At 43.3% G+C, this 21,603-nt stretch overlaps 2 protein-coding genes across 2 annotated transcripts; both read right to left on the reverse strand.

Moving 5' to 3' along the window:
* Window positions 1-2,356: 2,356 nt before the first annotated feature.
* prkci (protein kinase C, iota) lies at window positions 2,357-16,380 on the reverse strand. Its single transcript, XM_085930062.1, has 20 exons — window positions 16,298-16,380; window positions 16,061-16,143; window positions 15,753-15,941; window positions 11,271-11,392; window positions 10,560-10,649; window positions 9,112-9,162; window positions 8,939-9,024; window positions 8,597-8,734; window positions 8,463-8,520; window positions 7,977-8,032; window positions 7,566-7,742; window positions 6,979-7,076; window positions 6,690-6,776; window positions 6,486-6,621; window positions 6,262-6,349; window positions 5,150-5,275; window positions 4,838-4,917; window positions 4,545-4,634; window positions 2,778-2,893; window positions 2,357-2,691 (listed from the first exon to the last, which is right to left on the reverse strand). The coding sequence occupies exons 3-20, from the start codon at window positions 15,833-15,835 to the stop codon at window positions 2,604-2,606; spliced, it is 1,770 nt and encodes a 589-aa protein (XP_085786188.1). The 5' UTR covers window positions 15,836-15,941; window positions 16,061-16,143; window positions 16,298-16,380; the 3' UTR covers window positions 2,357-2,603.
* A 979-nt stretch (window positions 16,381-17,359) lies between these two features.
* Window positions 17,360-21,149, reverse strand: dapk3 (death-associated protein kinase 3). The gene is made up of 9 exons (XM_085930177.1): window positions 20,867-21,149; window positions 20,134-20,261; window positions 19,665-20,025; window positions 19,409-19,538; window positions 19,243-19,291; window positions 18,999-19,025; window positions 18,769-18,921; window positions 18,653-18,698; window positions 17,360-18,522 (listed from the first exon to the last, which is right to left on the reverse strand). Exons 2-9 carry the CDS (start codon window positions 20,193-20,195, stop codon window positions 17,992-17,994), a joined length of 1,359 nt encoding a protein of 452 aa, XP_085786303.1. The 5' UTR covers window positions 20,196-20,261; window positions 20,867-21,149; the 3' UTR covers window positions 17,360-17,991.
* Window positions 21,150-21,603: the final 454 nt, after the last annotated feature.

The following is a 21,603-nucleotide window of genomic DNA, read 5'->3' on the forward strand; positions in this document are numbered from 1 at the left end:
GGTTCATTAGAAAAAAAAAAATGAGTGAAGGATGAGCCAGGACGCAGACAAATCCCTCCCTCACATGCTGCTCTGTCTTAACGGTTATCGGACCGAGGAGATAAGCGAACCTCCGGGACGCAGACGTAACAGCAGCGTCTTCATATGTCGCTATCGATGTGGCACAATGAAATGTGTCAGGGCTCGTTTGGGGCGTGCACATGCAGTTTGCGGTAATAATGCTTGATGACCACATCCCAGAGGTGACACTCATCAAAGAAGGACTGAGCTGTTTTCTTTGTCAGGGATATCCGTGATGGCTACAAAGTGTGATGGCAAATATACAATAGGTCATAGAAACAATGCTCAATATTGTAAGAGAAATACGATTGGGTTAGGTACATTGATTTTTACCAAGGAGATTCTGTGATGAATGTAGCATGATGGCAAATGACTAACACAGAAACAATAACCATTGTGGCAAGAGTTCAAATTTACTCCCCTGAAATCAGTTTCAAATCAGTTCCAAAAGATCACAGTAAGCCCCCTGCCAAGTAAAACGCCTTCTATTGTAGTGTGTGTATGTTTTACAAAAGGGACGGCGTTTAGCGTCAGTCTTCCAGTTCCTAATTTGTCCCTTTGGGGTTGGGTTAAAGCAATTAAATGTTTTTATCCGTCATTAATGATACAAGGTGAATGTACGGAAAAGAGGGCACAGGAACAATGTCAAACAAACCATTGCAGAGATAAGCAATTATGCACAGACATTTGTTCTAGATGAAATCATTTTTTTTTTCACCTGGGACTGCGTGTGAAATATTCAACCCCCCCCACAACCTCCCCAAGTATTGTTCTGACTTACTGCGGCCCACAAATCAATCGGCTTCATTATTTGCAGCACATCATCATTTCTGTGACCCTTCGGTTCTTGTGGGGCATAAGGTCAGGAAAAGAAAGGGGCAAGGGGTGGTCAGGTGTTAATGACTCTCGAGGGATGTCCGGGGTGGGGGGCTATGGACATGTGATCAGTGCAGGGAAGAAAAAATTTGCAAGTCAAGCGAACTTCAACATGCACGTTTGGGCCATTGGAGTACGTAACTGAGGTTGTTAAATAAAATTAAGTTCATTGGCATTCTTATGAATTTGTTAGAAATTTTGCTTCAAAATCTCTTAGCGACATGAAATTTGGTAGGCACGTCTATCATGAGTAGACCAATGTAATTTCACCCTACTCGTCTTTAAAAATAATCATTCACAAATCTACAAAATTAAAAATGGCAACTTTTTTTTACCACAAGGAGAAATAGAATGTTTATTTGACGGTTTTCCTTTTGCACAATAATAATAAAATGTCAACAGAGTTCTGTGGGTGCTTTCCAAAACACACCCAGTAACATTTTATACTCAATCCGATGATTACAAATAACAAAAAGTAGTAACGATAAAAAAAAATAAAAATAAACAAAGGTAACAGAATATGTTTCTCACAGGATTTCGCTTAGTGTTTTAAATTAGTGGAATCATTCAGAAAATAATCTACAGATTGTGTGTTGTAAGAAAATAGAACAGTTCTAAAGCCTCAACTGTGCTTCAACCTGTTGATCTTTTACATGGAATGAAGAAATAAGACGAGGGGGTCACAAACAGACCAACCCATGATGGGATATTTGCGTATTTCACAAAATAGTGGCCTTAAATGTCAAGTAGAAACTATGTCAAGTTAAATGGGAGCTAAAAAAAAAAAAAATCATGACATCCATCCAGAGAACCGAGGCGATGTACTAAACAAGCACACACAAAACTTCAATTTTAAGACTTTGTTTACGTGCCTCGGTCGGTGGTTCGCAACAGTGTTAGTCAATGATTTTAAAATTCCCTAATTTTTGTTTAATTCTTGACAGAATCTCATTATTACTGTGGTAAAATTCCACATTCTTTAGATAAGACTGTTTTTGGTGGTAAGTGCTTATTTATATTTATTTTCTAGGTGGCAAACAGCCACTATTTGAGAAGATACACTCATTTTTTTAATTTTTTTTTTAGATGTACATGTACCAGAAATATGTTTTTTTCTTTTTTGGTCGTGTGTGACTGTTGGAAGTCTGGCTAATGCGCTACGTTTGTTCACAGTATTTTAGCTGACTCAACTCCAGTTCTGATCCTCAGGCTGCACACGGACAACACACGTCTGTAGTTAAATAAAAAAATATATATAGTTTTTCATATTTAGAGTTTTGAGAAAGAGGCGTGATGAACGAGCTAAAAAATACAAAGGGGGCTAATGTTAATCGACAGCAGTTTTGTACGTATATACAATTAAAATGAGTCCGTGTACAGCAAGTACCTTGGAAGAACTTGGTAGAGAGGCCCCCGATGATACAAAGATATCAGTGCAGTTTAATATTTTTACATTTGTATATTTATATAGAGAACATATAAAAATAATTCTTAAAAAGAAGACTTAAGGACAAGTGGTCAAAAATGGCAGAACGTGAAACTGCTTTTGGCAACAACAAAAACTATGAACGATGATGTCGTCGGGTCGCCTCGTAACAACGCAGCGTGAAGACACTGGCACGTGTGTATCTAAGTGTGTGTTTGTGTGTGTGCGAATGTAACTCCCTTCACACACACTCCTCAGCAGACATCAGCAACGGGTTGATGTACTCGAAGCCCTCAAACTCGGACTGATCGATCTTCTTCACCACATCGCTGCGCACAACAACAACAAAGGACAATCCATGGGTGAATTGATTCATTCAAAGAGGGACTTCATTTCACCGATCAGCGAATCTTACTCGTCGTCAGGCGTCAGCTGGATGGGCTCGTTGGTGAACTGTGCGTCAAAGTTGTCCAGGCCGAATTCACCTGAGATGTTGGGCTTAAAGGGAGGAACCACTTGCTTTTGCTCCAGCTGTAATCACAATTACATATAACAGGGGTGACTTTGAAATTTGCGGTAAATCCAGTAATTTGGCTAATCGCAGATTCTAGGGGTCTATTTCTGTTTTAAATGGCAGAAAATAATCTGGTAACTGGTTCATTTGTAACGTGTTTTCGTTTCAACCGAAATTTCACAATAGGCAACGGTAAGGTGAATTAGTTCATGACAGAAGGAGCTCCCCCTACAGGCCATGAGGCGCACCGCAGGGCAAACGGATTTCTCTTGAAGAGGTGAAGAGTTTATTGGGAAAGGGGGGGGGTGTTGTGCACCGTAACCTGAATCCTGCAGACACATAAGTTGACCAGCTGGTTAGCCCCGTGGTTGCCAGACCAAAACAGGGATGAGTAGACAGGAAGGTCATATGATAGGTTGTCAGCTAGCTTGGGTCACATGTCTGTCTGCCAGCTGACGTCAAAGCCTGCCCTCACGAAGGTCATTACAATTACTTCAATTATGGCAGAATGCATTTGTTTAAAATTTGCTTTGATTTTACAGCTTTTAACTAGATAACAATGAGGGAAGAGGTAATTATTTTCATAAAAAAAGAATGCAAAAAAAAAGAAAAAAAAGAAAATGAAGTCCACATAGAACCAAATTGATGTAAATATAATTCCAAAATCAATTATTTCTATGTTATAGGTGTTAACTGGCTTGATGAAAGACATGAAAGAACACATTTCATTTCACCGCTATGCTGTCACAACACAGGAATGTCACTCCCTAAGAAATATGAGACTTTTAGTCGTCATTATGACTCGGGAACAGGAAGCTCGGTAAAACAAGACTGAACTATTTTTTAGTTTGCGTCTGACTCGAGATAAGATTCCTGTCAGTCGTTTTCGGAGAACCTAAAAAAAAGTCCACGTGATTCTTAAAAAAAACTGATAAAAATAAGAGGGCGTGGTTCAGATTGTCTTTTGTGGTTGAGACTATTTCCTTGCTCAGCTTTCCCGCTTTGTGATCGTCTCTGCTCGTCACTGTTGCTGCTGACTTTTTCTTTGTCTTCTCTCTGTGGCACGCGTTGTCCAAGTCTCTCTTCCTCACCGCGATCAATACACAGATTGCTTTGCAACTATTTATCATCCGGCACGCTTTGTTTCCTTTTGACGATCATCGGGGGTGATGAATTGCAAAGCAGTCATCGATACATGAGGAAAAAGATGCATTTTTAATAGAGGGAGTGAGTTGTTTTTTTTAACTGATCCGAGTCAAGCGCAAACCTCTCCAGCCAAGCGTTATCAAGCTCATTATCTTGACACCAACAGTCAAGCCCTGGTGTTCCACTATCAGTATTTTATACGTGACAGTCTTCATTTTCTAAAAATTAGCATTTGAAAAACTGTTTACTCGGGAGAAAAAAAAAAAATCTCTATTTGACATCCTTTTTCTATCCGTGCGTGATTTCAACTGTCACTATGGCTCTGGCTGATGTTGTCGAAATGAGCGATCTAAATGGAAAATGTTCTGCTTAAGCTGACGTTTACATAATGGCATTTAAAAACGCTGAAAAGCAAAAAGGGGGTTGCAAATGTTGTAATATGCGCGAGTAGTTGTTGATGGCAAGTGGGGCGATGACCACCCTACTTCCTTTGAGTAAATCGCAACAAGGAAAAAGACTCACAAGGTCCCAGTCGACGTTTCTGAAGAAGGGATGGCCCATGATGTCAGCAAAGCCTGTTTGAGGGTGGCAGCCTAGACGCTCCTTGGGATCCTGGAATAGACGGACCGGGTGGGAAGGTGAGAGACAGACAGAAGTGTGAGCGAGAGAAATAACAAAACGGCAATGAGGTGAAAAGCTGCGATGTTTGTGTTAGGATAAAATGTATATTTCTAACTGGCTGCGAGAAGCGAGCAGGAAAGAATCAGTGTAATGCGAGACAAAAGGTCAGAAGATCTTTCGGTGCACTGCCTTACCTTGTTGAGGAATCCCTTAAGGACGCTGGCAGCTTTGACCGACAGTGAGCGGGGAATTCGGATCTGTTTTTCCAATATGACTGAGATGCACACAAAAAAAACAACAAAAAAAACAGGGATGAGAGTTCAGCAGGTGTCTTAACACTGAGACGTGACATTTTCTCAATTTACAATCTGCTTGAAAGTGGCTTTGGATCTTCACCCATCTTAGCTTCTAGGTCATGGGTATGAGCTAATATGTTCATTTAAAGAATTTTGACATCACACGAATGTGGACTTTCCTTTTACCCTAAAACGCTGGCTTTCCATTACCTTGGAAGAGGTAGTCTTCTGTGTTCTGGTCGGGATTGTCGGAGCTTCCCACAATGTCGAAGGGCGACCGGCCTGCCATCATCTCGAACATCAGCACGCCAAGTGCCCACCAGTCCACGCTGAAGCCTGCGCACAAATTAGAAGCGGCGCTTCAGATCAGTCTTCTGACACTCCGGTTTACTTGTAATCCTTCCAATACTTGAACCCACTGTTACTATGGCAACCTGTCCAGTGAGGAAACGATCATACTGTAAATGTGTTCTCACTGACTGCACCTACGAGTAGTAATGCATCAAAATGGCTTACTTAAACCTTGCTGAAAGCTTGGATTAGAGCAGGGATTCCCGAGCTGTGCTGCTCGCAACCCCTGGAGGACCGTGAACACCTGTCAAGCAGGGTACAACTCCAATTTATGTTTTTTTTTTTTACACATACTATGACCTATGCAAGTGATTTTAAATATTTTGTGTTAAAGTATATTTCTTGGACGATCATTTGGGGTGGGATCTATTTTATTTCTATTTTGAGTAGTGGGAGTTAAATTGGTTGTCCTGTGCATATGGGACAATATGATGTAGTAAAAACAAACGTTTGTTATTTATTTATTGTTATTTATTTGCAGTTAATTAAAACCCTTGTGAACTATTTGCACCAACAAGGTACTCAAGACTAAGTTTTGTGTGTATGCTGACCTTTTTGAATTGAATTTTAAAAAGTTTTCGTAAAAACATCTAGCAGGACTGACACTATTAATTAAAGCAAAAAAAATGTGGCATGTATACAAAATGAAAGCACTTGAGCAAGCAAGGTCTTGTTGCTATGATACCACTCAACTATTTGTACGGTAGTGACACTGTAGTCATGCAGAAACTGGTATTTTTAGTTTCTTTAATTTACTTTGACTATTTTTTTTAAATTGGAAAATAATGAAGAATAGTTATCGCGCCCACGTTCAGATGACAAACTTGTTTTTAGCTTTGGGTTAATCCAGTTTCTTTGTCGGTTATGTTTGTTTAGTTAGCAGTAATACTTCTGTATTTTGACAACAACATGCCAAAAAGGTTCATTGGAAAACTGAAACTGTGTTGATGGCAGTGTGTTGTTGTTTTCACCGTAATCTTCTCCTCTGAGTATTTCGGGAGCGATGTAGTTGGGGGTGCCGCAGAAAGTGCTCGTCGTATCGCCGGGTCTCAAGCCCTCCTGAAACAAAACATAGGAACAAATATGACAGCGGCTCATTTTGCTTTTGAATGTGCTTGAGCACAGACGCTCACACGGACATGCACGCTAAAGTTCACAGCCACGAGCGTGCTCGCACATAAAAACACACACGCACCTTGCACATGCCGTAGTCTGTGAGTTTGATGTGTCCCTCAGAGTCGAGCAGCACGTTGTCGAGTTTGAGATCTCTGTAGATGATGCCCCGCTCGTGAAGGTAGTTGAGTGCCAGACTGATTTCAGCAGAATAGAATCTGAGGGTGGGAAGAAAAAACATTCAACCCTAAACCCACAAAACGGTGGAAGGCCACCAAACGCCTACCTGGCGTGCTCTTCTGGAAGCTTCCGTTGTCTCTGCATGTGGAACATGAGGTCGCCGCCATTCACATATTCAATAACAAAGAAGAGTCTGGAGAGGAAATATTTACCAAAGCTCAAAGTTACATGACCGCGAATTGGAGCAATTGTCAAATAGGAAATTAACACGTTGCCCCCGCCAAGTGGCTGAGAGTGGTGGGAGGGGTGACCTGATTTTGGAATGATAGCTTGTCCTCTCCAAATTGCCACTTGCTTTTTAAAAATACAGGTCGCCGTTACAAAGTGTCTCCTACCTGCTTTCTGTCTGGAAGCAGGAGTGCAGGCCCACCAGGAAGGGATGATTGGACGCTTGCTCAAAAACATGTTTTTCTGTCTGGACCCAATCGATGTCCTATAAGGGGGGGGAGGGGAGGGCGCCACCGACATGCCATTGAGAGGTCATTGTGTTGAAGCATCAAAGAAGCGACGAACACCATCGACTCCTGTGGGCGACGGCAGCCCATCGTTCGTCTTGGACACGCTGCTAATTGCGTTGAATCAAGGCTAACTACTTGCTTCTCGGGCAGCGTACGCCACCGATTGATTCTCAAAAACACTGTGGTTAATCCACACCTTCTTGGAGGTACAGATGGGTTCAGAGTATTTGACGAGATGACTGAGATGGGATGTTGGAGCTATAAATAACAGTGCCCACAGGTTGTGCTAATTGCATTCACTACTCTTAACATGGTCTCACATCTAATTAGACGAAGCCTTTGTCTTGGCGGCATTACTGCACACAGACTTTGCTTTTTTCTTCTCAAGGCTGGATTTACATGATATGCGTTATGATCATAACGTATTTTGACATCGAGGCTAGCTGATGCTCGCTGTGGCTCACCTCATCATCGTTGACCAGCTCCTTCTTGACCACCTTCATGGCGTAGATGCGCTCAGTCTTCTTCAACTGCACGAGCAGCACTTTGGCGTAGCTGCCTCGGCCGATCACCCGCAGCAGGTCAAAGTCGGCCAAGCCGAGGCTGGAGGGCGACTTCCCCGTGTCTCGGCTGTTCCGTGCCTGGTCGGAGGAGAGATGCCGGGGTTCTTAGTGGAGTAGAGTCTTTCATATTGCCAAGACGTGACGGTACATTATTTACTTTTGGGGAGAATGTTTCAATACTGCACCCAAGTGGCAATTTGGATGTTTTTATTTTAAAAGGCATTAAAGCAAACAATTGGACAATTATGCTAGCGGTTGATAGGGTGGGAGTCATACATGGATATTTTTTTTTTCCCAACTTAAAAAGCTTACCTCTTTCTCCTCTCCATCGTAAGTCAAGCTTTCTCTGGAGTCTTTATTCTGGGGGCCTGCAAGAGAGAGTGTGTGAGAGCGAGAAAAGGAGGGGGGGAGAGAGAACGGGTGGGGGGTGTCAGACAGGCAGCAGGAGGAGAAGAGGGGAGAGGAGGCAAGAAAAAAGGAAGGAGAGAAAGTAGGTGAGAGACAGTCACGTTTTGTCACTTTGTTAGCAGCTCTGCTAGGCCTGAATCGTTTCCATATACGTAGGGGAAAAAAATGCATGCTCCAGTTTTGCAATCCAACCCTTTTGCATTTGGTCTCCCAAAATTGTAATCGTAAAACTGTAGCTTACAGCTAAACAAATGAGATTTGAAAATAAATTGTGAAAATACAGTCCTGAATATGCCACTGAACTGAAGCATTAATATGAGAATCATTTATTGCCATTAAAACCTTTATAAATGTTACTAGTGTTTTTTTTTTTTTAATGCGCATCATTACCTGACTGTTCCGTTGGGTCTAACTGACTGCTGGGTGGTTGACCCGGCATAATTGGCTCCTAAAAAAAAAATGCAAGTCTCAACATTGAGTGTCGTGGATGCCGACAAATAAAAAGAAAATGGAGGCCACATCACCTGTATCATGGGCCGGCCGCATTCCACCGTGACCATCTTGTGGCATTTTTTGTGCACCAGCAGTTTGCAATTGATGCACTTGTAGCCCTGTCGGCCGAGACCCCAGATGCGGTCTGTGCAGATGGCGCAATGTGCTCTCTGTTCACAAAAGTGAGAGTAACAAATTGGCATGATGTTTTCAAATTAAACACAAGACCTGCTGCTTGATTTCCTTTCTAGGAAGCTTTGAGAATTGTGACAGTGGAAGGTCAAATCTTAAGAAAAAAATAAAATCAGGTGTTGAACCAAAGATAGCCATGCACTTGAAAACATGAAATCAGAGCATTCAATGTCATGTCGCACCCTGTTGAAGCGTTTAGCCTGAAAGGCGTGGCCACTAGCAAAATAGAGCTTCCTCCAGCGCCGCGCTCCCCGCCGATATATGGATTCTGTGGGAGACAGCAACTGGTTGATTGGTTGCTAGCAATTTGATTTCATGTCATGCAAAGTAAAAACAAAAACAAAAATGAACTTACTGTCTTCTCCAGGACATGGCATGCCAGGTTTCTCTGGTATACATGGGAACACTGTTGGAGGGGAGAACAACAACATTATTTCAGGTCGAAAGATTTTCATCAACTTAAATGGGATCGCTTATTGGAAAAGGAGTTCTTAAATTGGCGGGTGGGTCTCTGGAGTGCCTGTCCACCCATCAAGTGTGAAATTAAACAACCAAGTAAATCTTTTGTTAGTTGCCCATTTCCCAGCTTGTCTGCTTGTGCTGATCCTGGTTGTCTTGGTAACGCAAGGTAATCTAGGCAGTCTTCTGGACTACTATCTGACACACTACATCAAAGCCAAGAACTAAGCTACACCGTCTACGTGTATCCCGATGTAGACGTTGTACCTTGGGGGACTGTTTTGAATGCTCCTCTGACTTAAGAATGTTGAACATCGCATCGCAGAAGACCACACGCAGCTAAAATGTGGATTTGAGCCTCTGAAACGTCATCAGTGCGCTACATGCTGGTTTTGCGACGCGCAGGGATGACCTGAGCCAAGCTGACAAATGTGTGTATTTGTGGGCTGCTACGTGCGAGACAAAGAGCTTGAGACGAGGCAGAACGAGTCAGAAGCCAGGCGTGGGCTGCGGCCCAGAAGCTCGTTACCGGGGGACCGGGCGCTCCCTCCTGCCGTGTCTGCTCTTCTTCCACCACCTTCTCTTGCACTTGTGAACCCATTCCTCACCTCTAATTCAAACATGACCCCCCCCCACACACACACACCCTTCCAGAGGCCTGTCAATCAAACGTTGGTCACGCGTACGCCCATCACAACCTCCGCATTCACGATGATCGTTTGTAGGAGTGACTAAGAATATCTGCTAAATAGCCAGCGGGCTCGCACACGCATGTCAGGAGCAGGAAAGCGGTCTTGTTCACACTTTGGTGCATCAGCAAACATATGCTCGATATTCCTCCCCCACCTTGCTGTGAGCGATAATGCTCACACAAATATTGTAGAAAATAAAAGAGAAAGCATATGGACGAGACAAATGATAGAGCCTCTAAAATATATGATATATGCAATATATATATATATATATATATATATATATATATATATATATATATATATATATATATATATATATATATATATATATATCAGATATATGATAGAGCCGCTTCCCTACTACCCATATATAAACAACATTTTTTCAACGGGTTTAAACGATTCAAGAAAATGACACTTTTGACGGACATCCGCGGATCCGTGGAAAATTCTCATCTCCGAGTAAGTAAAATTTCTAAGAAAATATGCGCAACAACAATCAACTCAGCTAAGGTTTTCTCCATAATTTGCCTCCTTTTTATCTTGACGCAATTGAACTTTGCACGATCTAAACAGCTTGCGCCATGAGTAAAAGGTGTTTTGCCAGGAAAGTGTGTTCAGGGAAATAAAAGGCTGGGGGGAGGCTCACCGTGAATGATGAGCTCAGAATCCTTGTTGAGTTCATAGAGGCGCAGTGCTTCTTCCAGCTCCAGCTGAGAAGATACAGTGCACGGGTCACCTGTATGAGAATCCAGATGTTATGTCATTAATATATATTTCAGCATTGTTATCACTTTAGTTTTTCTGTTGCATTACATTTCTGATTTTCTGTACGGTATTTAAAATTGTACCCACGCGCACACACACACATGTGCCTGTTATGTTTTGTGTACGTGTGTGTTTTTGTTAACAAATGAAGTAAACATTGTACTCATTATGTCAAGGATGACAACCTCCCGCGTGCTCCGTGGATGCCAGGAGAGATGCTGTAGTACTTCATTACGAGCATCAAGCAGCTTTTCTTCCTCAGACAGGCTAATGACTGCGCTGATTATATATGGCGGCTGAGTCTAATTGGTTTTGTCATGGTGACCTTCGGGCTGAGAGGAGAGATCCGACATCTTTGTTTCGCCTGCGACCCCGTCCGTCTCTGCCTGGCTAAATAAGTGACAAGTGGTACTACAACATCCAGTGCTATCCTGTCATAAATGTACTGTCAAAAGTTTGTCTCTTTCAAAAATATGTATGTATGCTGCTTATGTACTGCATCGAGTTTTGTATCAGCGATAGACCAGAGGTGTACAAGCCTAATATGCAAGTGTGAATTTGTAATAATTGTCACCATGAGTTGAACACACACCTTCCTCGTCAATCCACTTCATGGTGAAGAGCTGGTCATTGTCCATGGAGCACATATCTCGCACTTCGCCGTACAGGCCTTCATATGAGATGGACGGCTCGAAGTGGGTGATCATGATGTCCCTGCGGAGAACACTGCTGTTAAGAACGCAGCCTTTACAAGATAAAACACATCAATTGAGCATTGTGATATATTTTTATTAACAAAACATCATTACTTGATGTTGAGGAGAAGAAGAAAAAAAAGACTCCAAAAAAAGCGATACATCACCCCAACAAGCCACCTGCCATCACTTGGACTTGAGTAGATCAAACACGCACGAGGCAAAACCAAGGTAATAGAGGTGACCAAGATCGTTTACCTCTGTGAAGGGGAATGGTCTTTCCCTCATTTCATGGCCTTGTCTCATGCTCGCCCCCAGCGACTGATCATGTTGGGGTTTACAACCCGGGAGATGGTAGCCAGAAGATTTTACGCTCTAGCAAGCCCCTCAACATGCGAGGTCGGGAAGGGAATTGTTTAAAACATGGACATTCATTAGAAAAAAAGTGGAGTCGGGTGAGGGCTCCCTGCAGGGCCGAGAGTAATGTACAAGGACAAGGCTTTTACAAGCATCCTACAAAATGCAGCCTGTGGTTCTTCATTAACTTGGAAGTTTTATGGCAGGGTGACAAAGAATAAATGACCCCCAAGGTAAACAAGGACACAACAAACCGCAGGTTCAAGGTCGACAGTAGTCAAGTTGAAGTATGCTGGGTTTGGCCCCGTGCAAATAAATACCACTGAATTGTTATGTGATTACAACCATTTGACAAACAAAATAATAAAAACTTGTTTAAACTTAGCATTCCTTGGATCCAAATTACAAGTCACTTACGAGAAAACGGCATTGTGCAACTTCACTTTGGCAGCTAGCATTTTAGCACGCAACGTAATACGGTACGTTCGGGAAACTTAGTAATTTCCCAATAGCTAATGACTATAAATCCTGTTTTGTTATGTTTTTTTTATTGGAATAGGAGAGAGCATTGTAGTCTACACGATGTGCCACTCAACTCGAAGTGCTAAAAAACAGGGACAGCGTCACACGCAATGACAGAGGGCCGGAGGCACAAAAAAAAGGAAGAAAAAAAAAAGACCGTAAGAATGGCACCATTGTGGAGGATCTGTCTGTGCATCAGTGGCATGTTGCCGACTCCGCCTCCCAACCTGCCGTTATTTTCTAACCCTGCATCCTCCAGTCTGGTGGTGTTAATCATTGCCTATGAGGAGGAGGGGGTGGGAGCAGGCTGCCATTTCCAATTCCACACTCTGATCCCTCCTGTAGGACCAACATGGCAGCGACATCCTCCCTACAGACGGCAGCGGGTCATGTTGAATCCGTTGCGTTTGACTGGATCTGAGACGTGGGTGTCCACTGACATAGTTAAAGCTCATTTTCAAAACGTGTCACTCTGTAACCCAAATCGTGACAAGCAGTCATGGGAAAGGAGAATTTGGTGGCAAATTATAGGCTTTGCTTGAGTGGTCTGAACAAGATCCCCCCCCAATTGCGTGCATCCTTTGATTCCTACTTGCTCTATCAATTTGGTTAATAGCGAAGCGTGTTCTTCGCCGCCGTGCCACACCTATCATGTTTGATGAGTTTGGCAATATCAAGCCATCGCGTTGTGTGCCAGTGTACCTCAATCTTTATAGGACATATTTTCCATTGATTTCCCGGTGCAGCACTAAACACAAAAATGTCAGAAAAATATACACAGCAGACGGCAAAAACGGTCGCCTTGCCTCAATACTAAGAGTGAATTCCGTTGAGTTGAAGACAAAGTGGTTTTCTGTTGTATGAATGGCAACAGTTAAGGTTAATTGTACCTTCTGCCATCTAGTGGAAGAGTCTGTGACTAGTTTACATTCCGCTGGCATAAACAAAGGAGACATTCTATGCATAGAAATTAATACATGCGAATGCATTATATGAACTATATATCTGTATAGTCGTAAACCAAAGACTCCCTGTGTAAGTCTATAAAATAAAAAGAGCGTGTAAAAATCAAATCAAAACTAGACAGTATGTGGAGTGATTCATGAAGTCCAAGTGCTCATCGACGGCTTCTGTGGCATTATGATGTACGGACGTGGCATTCTTCCCTACCGTACACTCAAATTAAACAAGAGTTGCGGTGCTGGGGGGTGTTCTAACCCGTGCCTCTGGCGTCTAAGTCGGACTCGGCGGTCCCATCTGCCCGCAGTGAAGCCATTCGTCACTGGTGAGTTCTCAAGCATGAGGAAGGGTCAGAGTGGCTCCCTGGGCTTCCGTGCGCACCTTGGAACATTCATCTTCACTGTCAGGACCACCACACGTACAGTAGGTAACGCCCACTGTGACACCCACGCACTATCACAGCGAGTCCTTGAAATGATCAAAGTTTGCCACGATGCTTCCTCCCCCTCAAATTAATCAGTACAGGCCTCATTTGCAAAGTTCAACCAGAAGCGTCGGTCGGATTCCTCACAACAGACGAACAACTCCCCCCAAAAGGGAGAGAAAATACCTCCACATAATCCCGCTCTTTCCTGCCCGACAACATGCCTAACACAGCAAGCCTCAAGCTGAAGTAGAAGCCTTGAGCGAGTCGCTTTTGACAGGCACACAACAAAAAGCTTTATGTAACTTCAAAATGTAAGATGTGATGAGTTAGGGTAAAGAAGAAATGTTTGCCAAGAAGCGAGACTGCCACAGGCCGACACCAGTCTGCTGATGTCATTGGTGAAGAATGAGCACACGAACGATGAATACCCAGCCTAGGATAGAACCAAATATAGGTTGAAATTGTAGCGGCGGAGCAGCAGAAGGTGCTGCGTCCAAACCCAGAATGAAAAGCGGCAGCTCGCCACTCTTCAAAAACACCAACTCCTGCTTAGGGAGGGGAAGATGACATTTCAATGACGTAGAAGTGAAACCAATACGAAAACCAGAGTATGGGTGGACAAAAAGAATTGTCAAGCTGTGTGAAGATGGAAGGACACTGAGGGTCATTATCAAATGTTGATTAGAAAAAAATTAAACTAATTGAGTTGGTCAAAGGTGAGCTTCAATGATCCTTGCTCAATCAGCCATGGACATCCGGTATGAAATTTGGCACCATTTCCTCTTTTGGGTTGGCATAGCTGACATTCCTGAGCAGCATGCTTGGGATACTTGCTTGAAACATCACTTAACAAAGACACAAATGAAAAGCCTTTCTGAGGCGTGTCGCCACAGCAGCAAAGAATATCAGCTGACGTATGGAGAGCCCAACCCGTAAGACACGTTTTTCAAGTCGCGCTCCAATCGCAAGGAGGGGGTTGGAAACATCGCCGCAGTGACGATCCTTTTCAAAAATGCAAGAAATAGTACAAGGGAAACACCTTATTAGAGGTTTTCTATTAATATCACGAGCAGACCTGGTGATGGTGTGAGACTGTCGCACCTATTAGACGCACTTATCTGATGATTTCACATCACCTTATTTTAAGCGACAGCAGATGACTGGCATGGTGAAATAGGGGTTAGCAAGTGGTATTTTCAGAACGATCAATATTAAATAAAGTCCTCTTTTCAAATAGAGATAGATGTATCCAGTTCATTGACTCCTCAATCACAACCTGCGATCCCAATTTTACCCGCCATTGTTTTGCTCAACTCCACGACATTGCGTGTGATGGAGTATATCCTCTGTTGTGACGCAACGCTGTGACATATTTGCATCTAGACGCACATTGACATTGACAATTAATCATGATATGTGAAAAGTTCCAGAAACACTATAACAAAGGATAACGTTATCGAAAATGGTTGTGTGCCTATATCTGGCTAGCGGCCAGTCGTCGCCACAAAGTCTGATGGAATAGAAGAGGCCAAACTGCCATTAAAGCTCTTACATGCCCAAACATGGCCCACGAGCCACAGGTTTAACACCGTTGTCACTTAGAGAAAATAATAACAAAAGGGTTTGGCTCAAACGAATGTATTTTAACAACACCTTTTATTTAGTTGTTGTGCGTGATTAATCTGGTGCCATAAATCATCAATAGATATAATTTCAACGAAATTGAGCCTCACCATGACATCCTATTGACAATTAGCTCCGACGGCTAACAGTTCTTAGCACGACTTATTAGCCAACTCTCTCAACTTGGCCGTAGTCAGAGAGAAAAACAAGCCTCAGAACCCCGGCGAACTGCATTAAAACCCCGCATGTCGTGGTTTTGGAGAGATAAAATACACACGATAATGCGAGAATACACGATAAATGTCAAGCACAGCTCGTCCACTGGGTGTCTGGACAGTTTCACCTGTCTGTCAAGTTTACCCCACACTGGGCTACACTAGCTATTAGCTTCGTTAGCTTAGCTGTCTGGTTAGCTGTCTTCCGCGATAGTAGAGCTCGTTAGTAGTGGAAAGCGGGAGAAAGAAGGACGGGAACGGTGGTGTTTTCTTACCCTTTGTAGTAGGCTTTCACCCGGACTTGGTGGGAATTCTCGCCGGGGTGGGACATGGTGCTGTCCCGCAACGTCGGCATCATAAGCTCAGCCGCGGTCAGCCAGAATTTACTGAAGCTCTCCTTCCGTCTCCGGCTCTTTTTTTTCTTTCTTTTTTTGGTGTTGTGTACCACGCCCCGAAGGCCGTATCTTTACAGCCGAGTGGGGTTTCACGCGTGAAAAGCGAGGCGAAATGGATTGTAAAAATTAAAAAACAAACGCGTATGTAGAAAATTATTAAGCGACATGTAAAGTAAAGAAAAACTTACGGGGTCCTCCAAACAACTCCCTACTGCATAGGCCTAGTCACGGATGACACCACAGTTGGAATGTTTGCAGGGGTGGCGCATAACTTAAAACCGAAAGACGAAACATTCAGTTAACGTCATACAAATATTTACTCATGTATAATATCAACATAATTGTATTCAACACAAACCAACACATATCTGCTTCAAAACTATATCAAATTGCTATCAAATATCGCTCAGATTTAGTCTGTTTACCGGTATTTGGAGCGTACCAACTTGGAAGTTTCATGTGGATGGAGTGATTCAGGCACAGGTCTTTAAGATCGGACATTACGCATACCCCGAGGACGTGGCTGCATTCAAGAGCTCTGTCTCGGAAGTAATGGCGACATTAAGATGAAAACTGCGTGTTAGAAGCAAGGGTGCTACTTTAAAAGAAAAAAAAGTACACAACACCAACACACACGGGTTGTGAAATGGGTTTCAAAACTTCCCGATGGCATTAAACGTCTCAAGCTCAGTAGGGTTCGGTGTTATCGAGCATCCTCTTGATGACATTCTTGTATAATGTTATTTATTTTGTGAAGCTTTTTAAAAATATATAATTTGGGGCCAGATAAGTCGGGGAAAAGGTGCACAATCAAGTTTGCTTGCAGTTATTTGGATACTGAAACCTCTAAATGTTTTCTCTTGGAAAAGGCAAGACCAAGTAATAGACAAGGTCAAGTTAATAATGCAAAACCAAGCCTCCAGCATATCCCAACAGAGCCACAATGCTCCTGGGAAAATTTCCAAATGTTATACTGTTTTTTTTTTTCCTCCCAGGCCATATTTTACACCTCATTAATCATTTTTTTGCTGGTGATGTTCAGAAGCAGCTTGCCTCCATTTGCCGTTGTCAGCACTCAGCAGTCTATTTTTGTAACGCCTGCAGCCACCAACAGCAGTCACCTTCCCGTCACCTACATACTCTCAGGTGCCATTGTGATCAATAATATTAATAGTAAAAATGAATTAAATAAAAGCAAAGATGGCATATTTTGTTATACTGCTGGTATTCACTGTTATACAGAAGTCAAGTAATAATAATAATAATAATGATGCTGGTATAGGCTATCTCCTGGGACCACTGTTGCTTTATGACACCACCAAGTAATGTCTGGTTGATCCCGATGATGGATTAATGTGTGTAGTTCCATGGAAGGTATTCTACGTAGTAGACTGTAACCAAGGCCCAGACCATTGGGTGAATTGCAGTCACCGAGTGGGATGAATCCAGGATATGAGATGTTTGTTTGGCTGAACAGAAAGTTATGTAAATATTAGTCCAGGTGTTAAGACTGTAGAAAAACAATTTAAAGGCAAAATGTTTTATTTGAAAAAAGCTGTCAAATGTTGCCAGCTTCTTTACACATATACAATAAAAAAAATATTTTAGAACACTGCTCTAATCATAAGTGCCAATGGGATAAAAAATATGTTTGTTCTTTTTATACAAAGTATGGAATGTGTTAAAAAAAAAAAAAGGAAAAAAATAATGGAATGTTGGTTAACTCTTCAAACTGCCATCGCCCATGCCTATTTGTCTACTTAGACACACAACACATGCCTGCCACCTGTTCTTGCTGTTCCCGCTTGCTTCGCTTTTAGCTCTGACCTTCGACCTCTCACTGACTACAAACCTGCCTTGCCCTTGTCTCTACGCTCATCACCCTGCTCCGTGCACCTTCCCTGCTGAAGTTCCAGTTTCTCCTTTTTCCGTTTACCCTAACTAAAGAGTTTATGTTGCATATGGACGCCCTGTCTCATTTGTGACAAGCTGATGTTAATAAAAACAAAATAACAAAAAAATTTAATGAGCGAGTAAAAATGACAGCATGTTTAAAAAAAAAAAAAAAAAAAAGTGTAAAATAATAAATTAAAGGTGAGGAACGTGTTGAAGCGCAGCCTCAAGGTGCGCTCTCTTGCCGGTCCTTGTCTGCGGCGATGGAGCGCACCAGCTCCTCCACCCAGCGCACCTCATGCGCCACCTGCTCGGCCAGTGCCTCATAGCGATTCTCCAGGCGTCCAAACTTGCGCTTGAGCGCACCGGCAGCCTGTGCGGCTCCCCGGGCGTCTTCCTGGCTCTTCTTGCGTTGCGCTTGCGTGCGCTGCAGCTCTTGGCGGACGGCGCCCAGCTGGCCCGAGATGCCTCGGCTCTCCTCCTTGTACCAACCCTCCTTCTCCTCATAGATGGACAGCAGCGCTGCCACGTCGTCGCGGCACGAGCGCCGATTGCGCTCTAGCTGGCGAAGCCCCTGCTCGGCCGCCGCGATCTCCTCCAGGACTTGCGAGAAGCGCTCGAAGTTGACGTAGGTGTTGTTGGGCGGCATGCTGGAGTGGGACTTGATGGTGTACTCCTTCAGACGTGTGGTCTTCAGGCGCCGGCGCTCCGGCTTGTGGTCGCGCTCCTCCTGGCGCACGTTGCGCCGCTTGATCACCTGGACGACAGCAAAGCAGCAATGTCGGTCTTGTAAACTCATGCCACAATCTTATCTCGTATCAGCTGGGACAAAACGCTTTACCAATCATCTGTGATAACCGTTTTTGTGAAAGAAGCTGGTAAATCACCTTAATCCATGGATGTTGAAGACTGTCGTCAATGGTCATTCGCTTCCTGCAATGACAAGTCAGTCAGAACAAGACAGCAAAAATGTGAAGAAACCAATTGAGCTATAGTCTGCTACTTGGGATCTTTGACCAGCAGGCGTCGTATGAAATCTTTGGCCAACTCGCTGGTGTTACTGAAGTATTCCTCGTCAAAGTCGTAGTTGACCGCCGAGATGTTGGTCAGTGTCTCCTGTTTGGTCTCGCCCAGGAAGGGAGAAGCGCCGCTCAAGCTGCAGGCAAACGTCATGACAATTTTGAGGATGGCCGAGTGAAGCTGTTGACACATGTTGTGTGAAACGACACTTACAGGATGTAAGTGATGACGCCAATACTCCTGCACAGAAAGAAGAAAATATTGCTTGAAAATGTCCCGTGGGAAGACTCGCGATGTTTTGTAGGTTTAAATAGGCTAATAAAATAACTATCGTAAACAGGTTAAAAATCAGACTACTGCCAAAATGTCTCATGTTACACGAAGAGCAACGTAGATGTCAAATGTTTGCAGTATGTGGTCGAGAAGAGTCACAGAGCACAGAGGTTTGTTGTCTTACCACATGTCTGCCTCCAGTCCCAGCGGTTCGTAGTTGACTATTTCTGGAGCTGCAAAGCGCAGAGGAACCAAGTCGTCAATGTGAAACAGATGTGGACCACAAAAAGTCGCTCACTCGGCAAGAAATGGAATACGTTGTGGAGGTGGTGTTGGGCAGCGAAACCCACCTACAAACTCAGGCGTTCCAAAGATGTTCTTGAACTCGTTGCCGGCTTTGATCTGATGGGCGATGCCGAAGTCAATGAGCTTTATCCTGGGATTGGGAACGTTCTTGTCCAGCAGCATGATGTTCTCGGGCTACAAGGCAACACAACAGCAAATATTTTATGTGATTGTCATACAAATATGAAGAGATAGCTGTATGTAATAAAGCACGGGATTGGTTGCTGCCGGTGTACCTAATGAAGCATCTCATGTCCGTACCTTGAGATCAAAGTGTGCGATGCGCTTGGAGTGCAGGTAGTGCACGCCATCCAGGATCTGCTTGAGGAACTGCGTGGCCTCCTCTTCGCTCAGCGACTCCTTTTCGGCGAGAAAGTCAAAGAGCTCGCCGCCGGACACCAGCTCCAAGATAAGGATGACGTCTGTCTTGTTCTCGAAGATATCGTGCAACGTGATGATGTTGCTGTGCTGGATTTCGCGTAGGATGTTGACCTCGCGCTCGATCTCCTCGCGGCTCACACCCCGTCGGCTGGATGACAGGCGGCGCTTCTTGATGAACTTGGCGGCATACTCGTTGCCCGAACTCTTCTCTTTGCACTTGCGCACGATGGCGAACTGACCGCTGAGGAGACGAGACACAATCAGCGTATGTGTGAGTGGTTTTTGTGTAATGCCACCACACACTAAGCGTTTTAGGACCACCCTCCGGAGATATCTGCTTATGATATACCTGCCCAGCTCCTCTCCCATCTCATAGTGCAGCTCCACATCCTCTTGCCTGAAGCCAGCCATGACGTGTCGGCTGCACCAATGCTGCTGGCTGAGCAGCCTTCCTTTTGCGTGTCAGTGTGTGTTACACTGAAAAGGCATGATTACACACATATAAAAAAAGAGTTGGCTCGAGGCAACTACATTCAAATTGACATCACATGCTCTTTCTTTCCTCCTTATTTGGACAACAGTGTTGAAGATGATGTCAGAGAGCCCCCTGCATTCCAGTCCTACTTACATCATCTCCTTGCCAATGACTCAGTTAAAGGGACTACTGTACTAACATTTTAACTCTTTTCTACTTAGTGATAAGAATTACAAAGATGGAAAACATAAAAGAGGAAAACAGCTTTGATTTATCACAAGAATGACAGTCACTCGCAACTTTGTATTGGACATATTGTGACATTAGGATAGGAACAGAAAAATATAACAAAAATCAGCACGCACGCGTCAAGTAAAAATATGATAAACATTTAAGAAAGAAACAAGTGATATTTGGTTTACAATCCTCTGTGGGGGGAGCATAGGAAAAAAGAATCAGTTGGCACTCGAGACGGTAGTTAGCTTAGCTGACCAGCTAGCCCAACGAGCCGTTATTGAAACACAACTTGACGATTGTTGAAAAACGCCGAATAATTACCGGTTTGCAGTGAAAAGAACAAGTCACGTATTTTAGAGGGAGTACTTACGTTTCTGTTGGTTGGTTTACTAATGCCGCATTCCGGTCCAAGTAACTGACCGTTTGCGTAGAAATGTAACGCCAGTGAACGACACCCTCACAGAGCTTCCGTTGTGAATTGTCAAAATAAAGGTTTCGGTTAGGGCCGTCGGAGAGTACAGACAGCAAATGCCTTCGATAGTACAAATACAAATAACATATTAATAAACCCCAGTCTAATAAATGGGATTATAATATGTACGCGTGTAAATTTGTGGATGTTCTCTTGTTTATCCTGAAAAAAAGGCAAGTTCCGGTGCTGCCGTAAACTACTAATGCAGGTAAATACGCCTCCAGAAGGGAAAACATATGGAATGACGTCACATCGAGGTTTAACTTGCCGCAGTGAGTCAAGAGGAGCACGTGACGCTAGGCTTCAAAAGCATTACTACAGCACAATAAACCAATAATAACAGTTTACTATAACATAAAGAATAGAAAGACATATCAAACCATTAGGTTGGGCCAGTGACTTATAATGACAAATATGACATTTGGAGGCTACTGATAATATACACGCATGCACATTGGACGTGCTCTATAAACTTTAAATGGTTTTAGTGCTGCATATTGTAATTTATTTGAAAAATAAAATAAATAAAAAACCTACGTTCTTCCGGTAGGAATTGTTTATTCTTTTTTAAATTCTTTATGTACGTACTCTTCCGGTAGGAGTTGTTTCTTCTTTTTTAAATTCTTTATGTACGT

Source organism: Syngnathus leptorhynchus, chromosome 14 (genome assembly GCF_054491065.1).
Source record: "Syngnathus leptorhynchus isolate UIUO chromosome 14, UIUO_Slep, whole genome shotgun sequence".
In the NCBI taxonomy this organism is placed as follows: domain Eukaryota; kingdom Metazoa; phylum Chordata; class Actinopteri; order Syngnathiformes; family Syngnathidae; genus Syngnathus; species Syngnathus leptorhynchus.

Excerpts from the sequence above, each read along its gene's own strand:
- dapk3 (XM_085930177.1), bottom strand. The coding sequence starts at position 20,195 with ATGGCTGGCTTCAGGCAAGAGGATGTGGAGCTGCACTATGAGATGGGA. Across the intron at positions 20,026-20,133 it reads ATGGGAGAGGAGCTGGGCAG|CGGTCAGTTCGCCATCGTGC; the intron begins GTATATCATAAG and ends TCGTCTCCTCAG. Across the intron at positions 18,922-18,998 it reads GGCGTCATCACTTACATCCT|CTTGAGCGGCGCTTCTCCCT; the intron begins GTAAGTGTCGTT and ends GTTTGCCTGCAG.
- prkci (XM_085930062.1), bottom strand. The coding sequence starts at position 15,835 with ATGATGCCGACGTTGCGGGACAGCACCATGTCCCACCCCGGCGAGAAT. Across the intron at positions 6,622-6,689 it reads CTTCCAGAAGAGCACGCCAG|ATTCTATTCTGCTGAAATCA; the intron begins GTAGGCGTTTGG and ends TCCCACCCTCAG. Across the intron at positions 2,894-4,544 it reads GAAACGTCGACTGGGACCTT|CTGGAGCAAAAGCAAGTGGT; the intron begins GTGAGTCTTTTT and ends TTGTGATTACAG.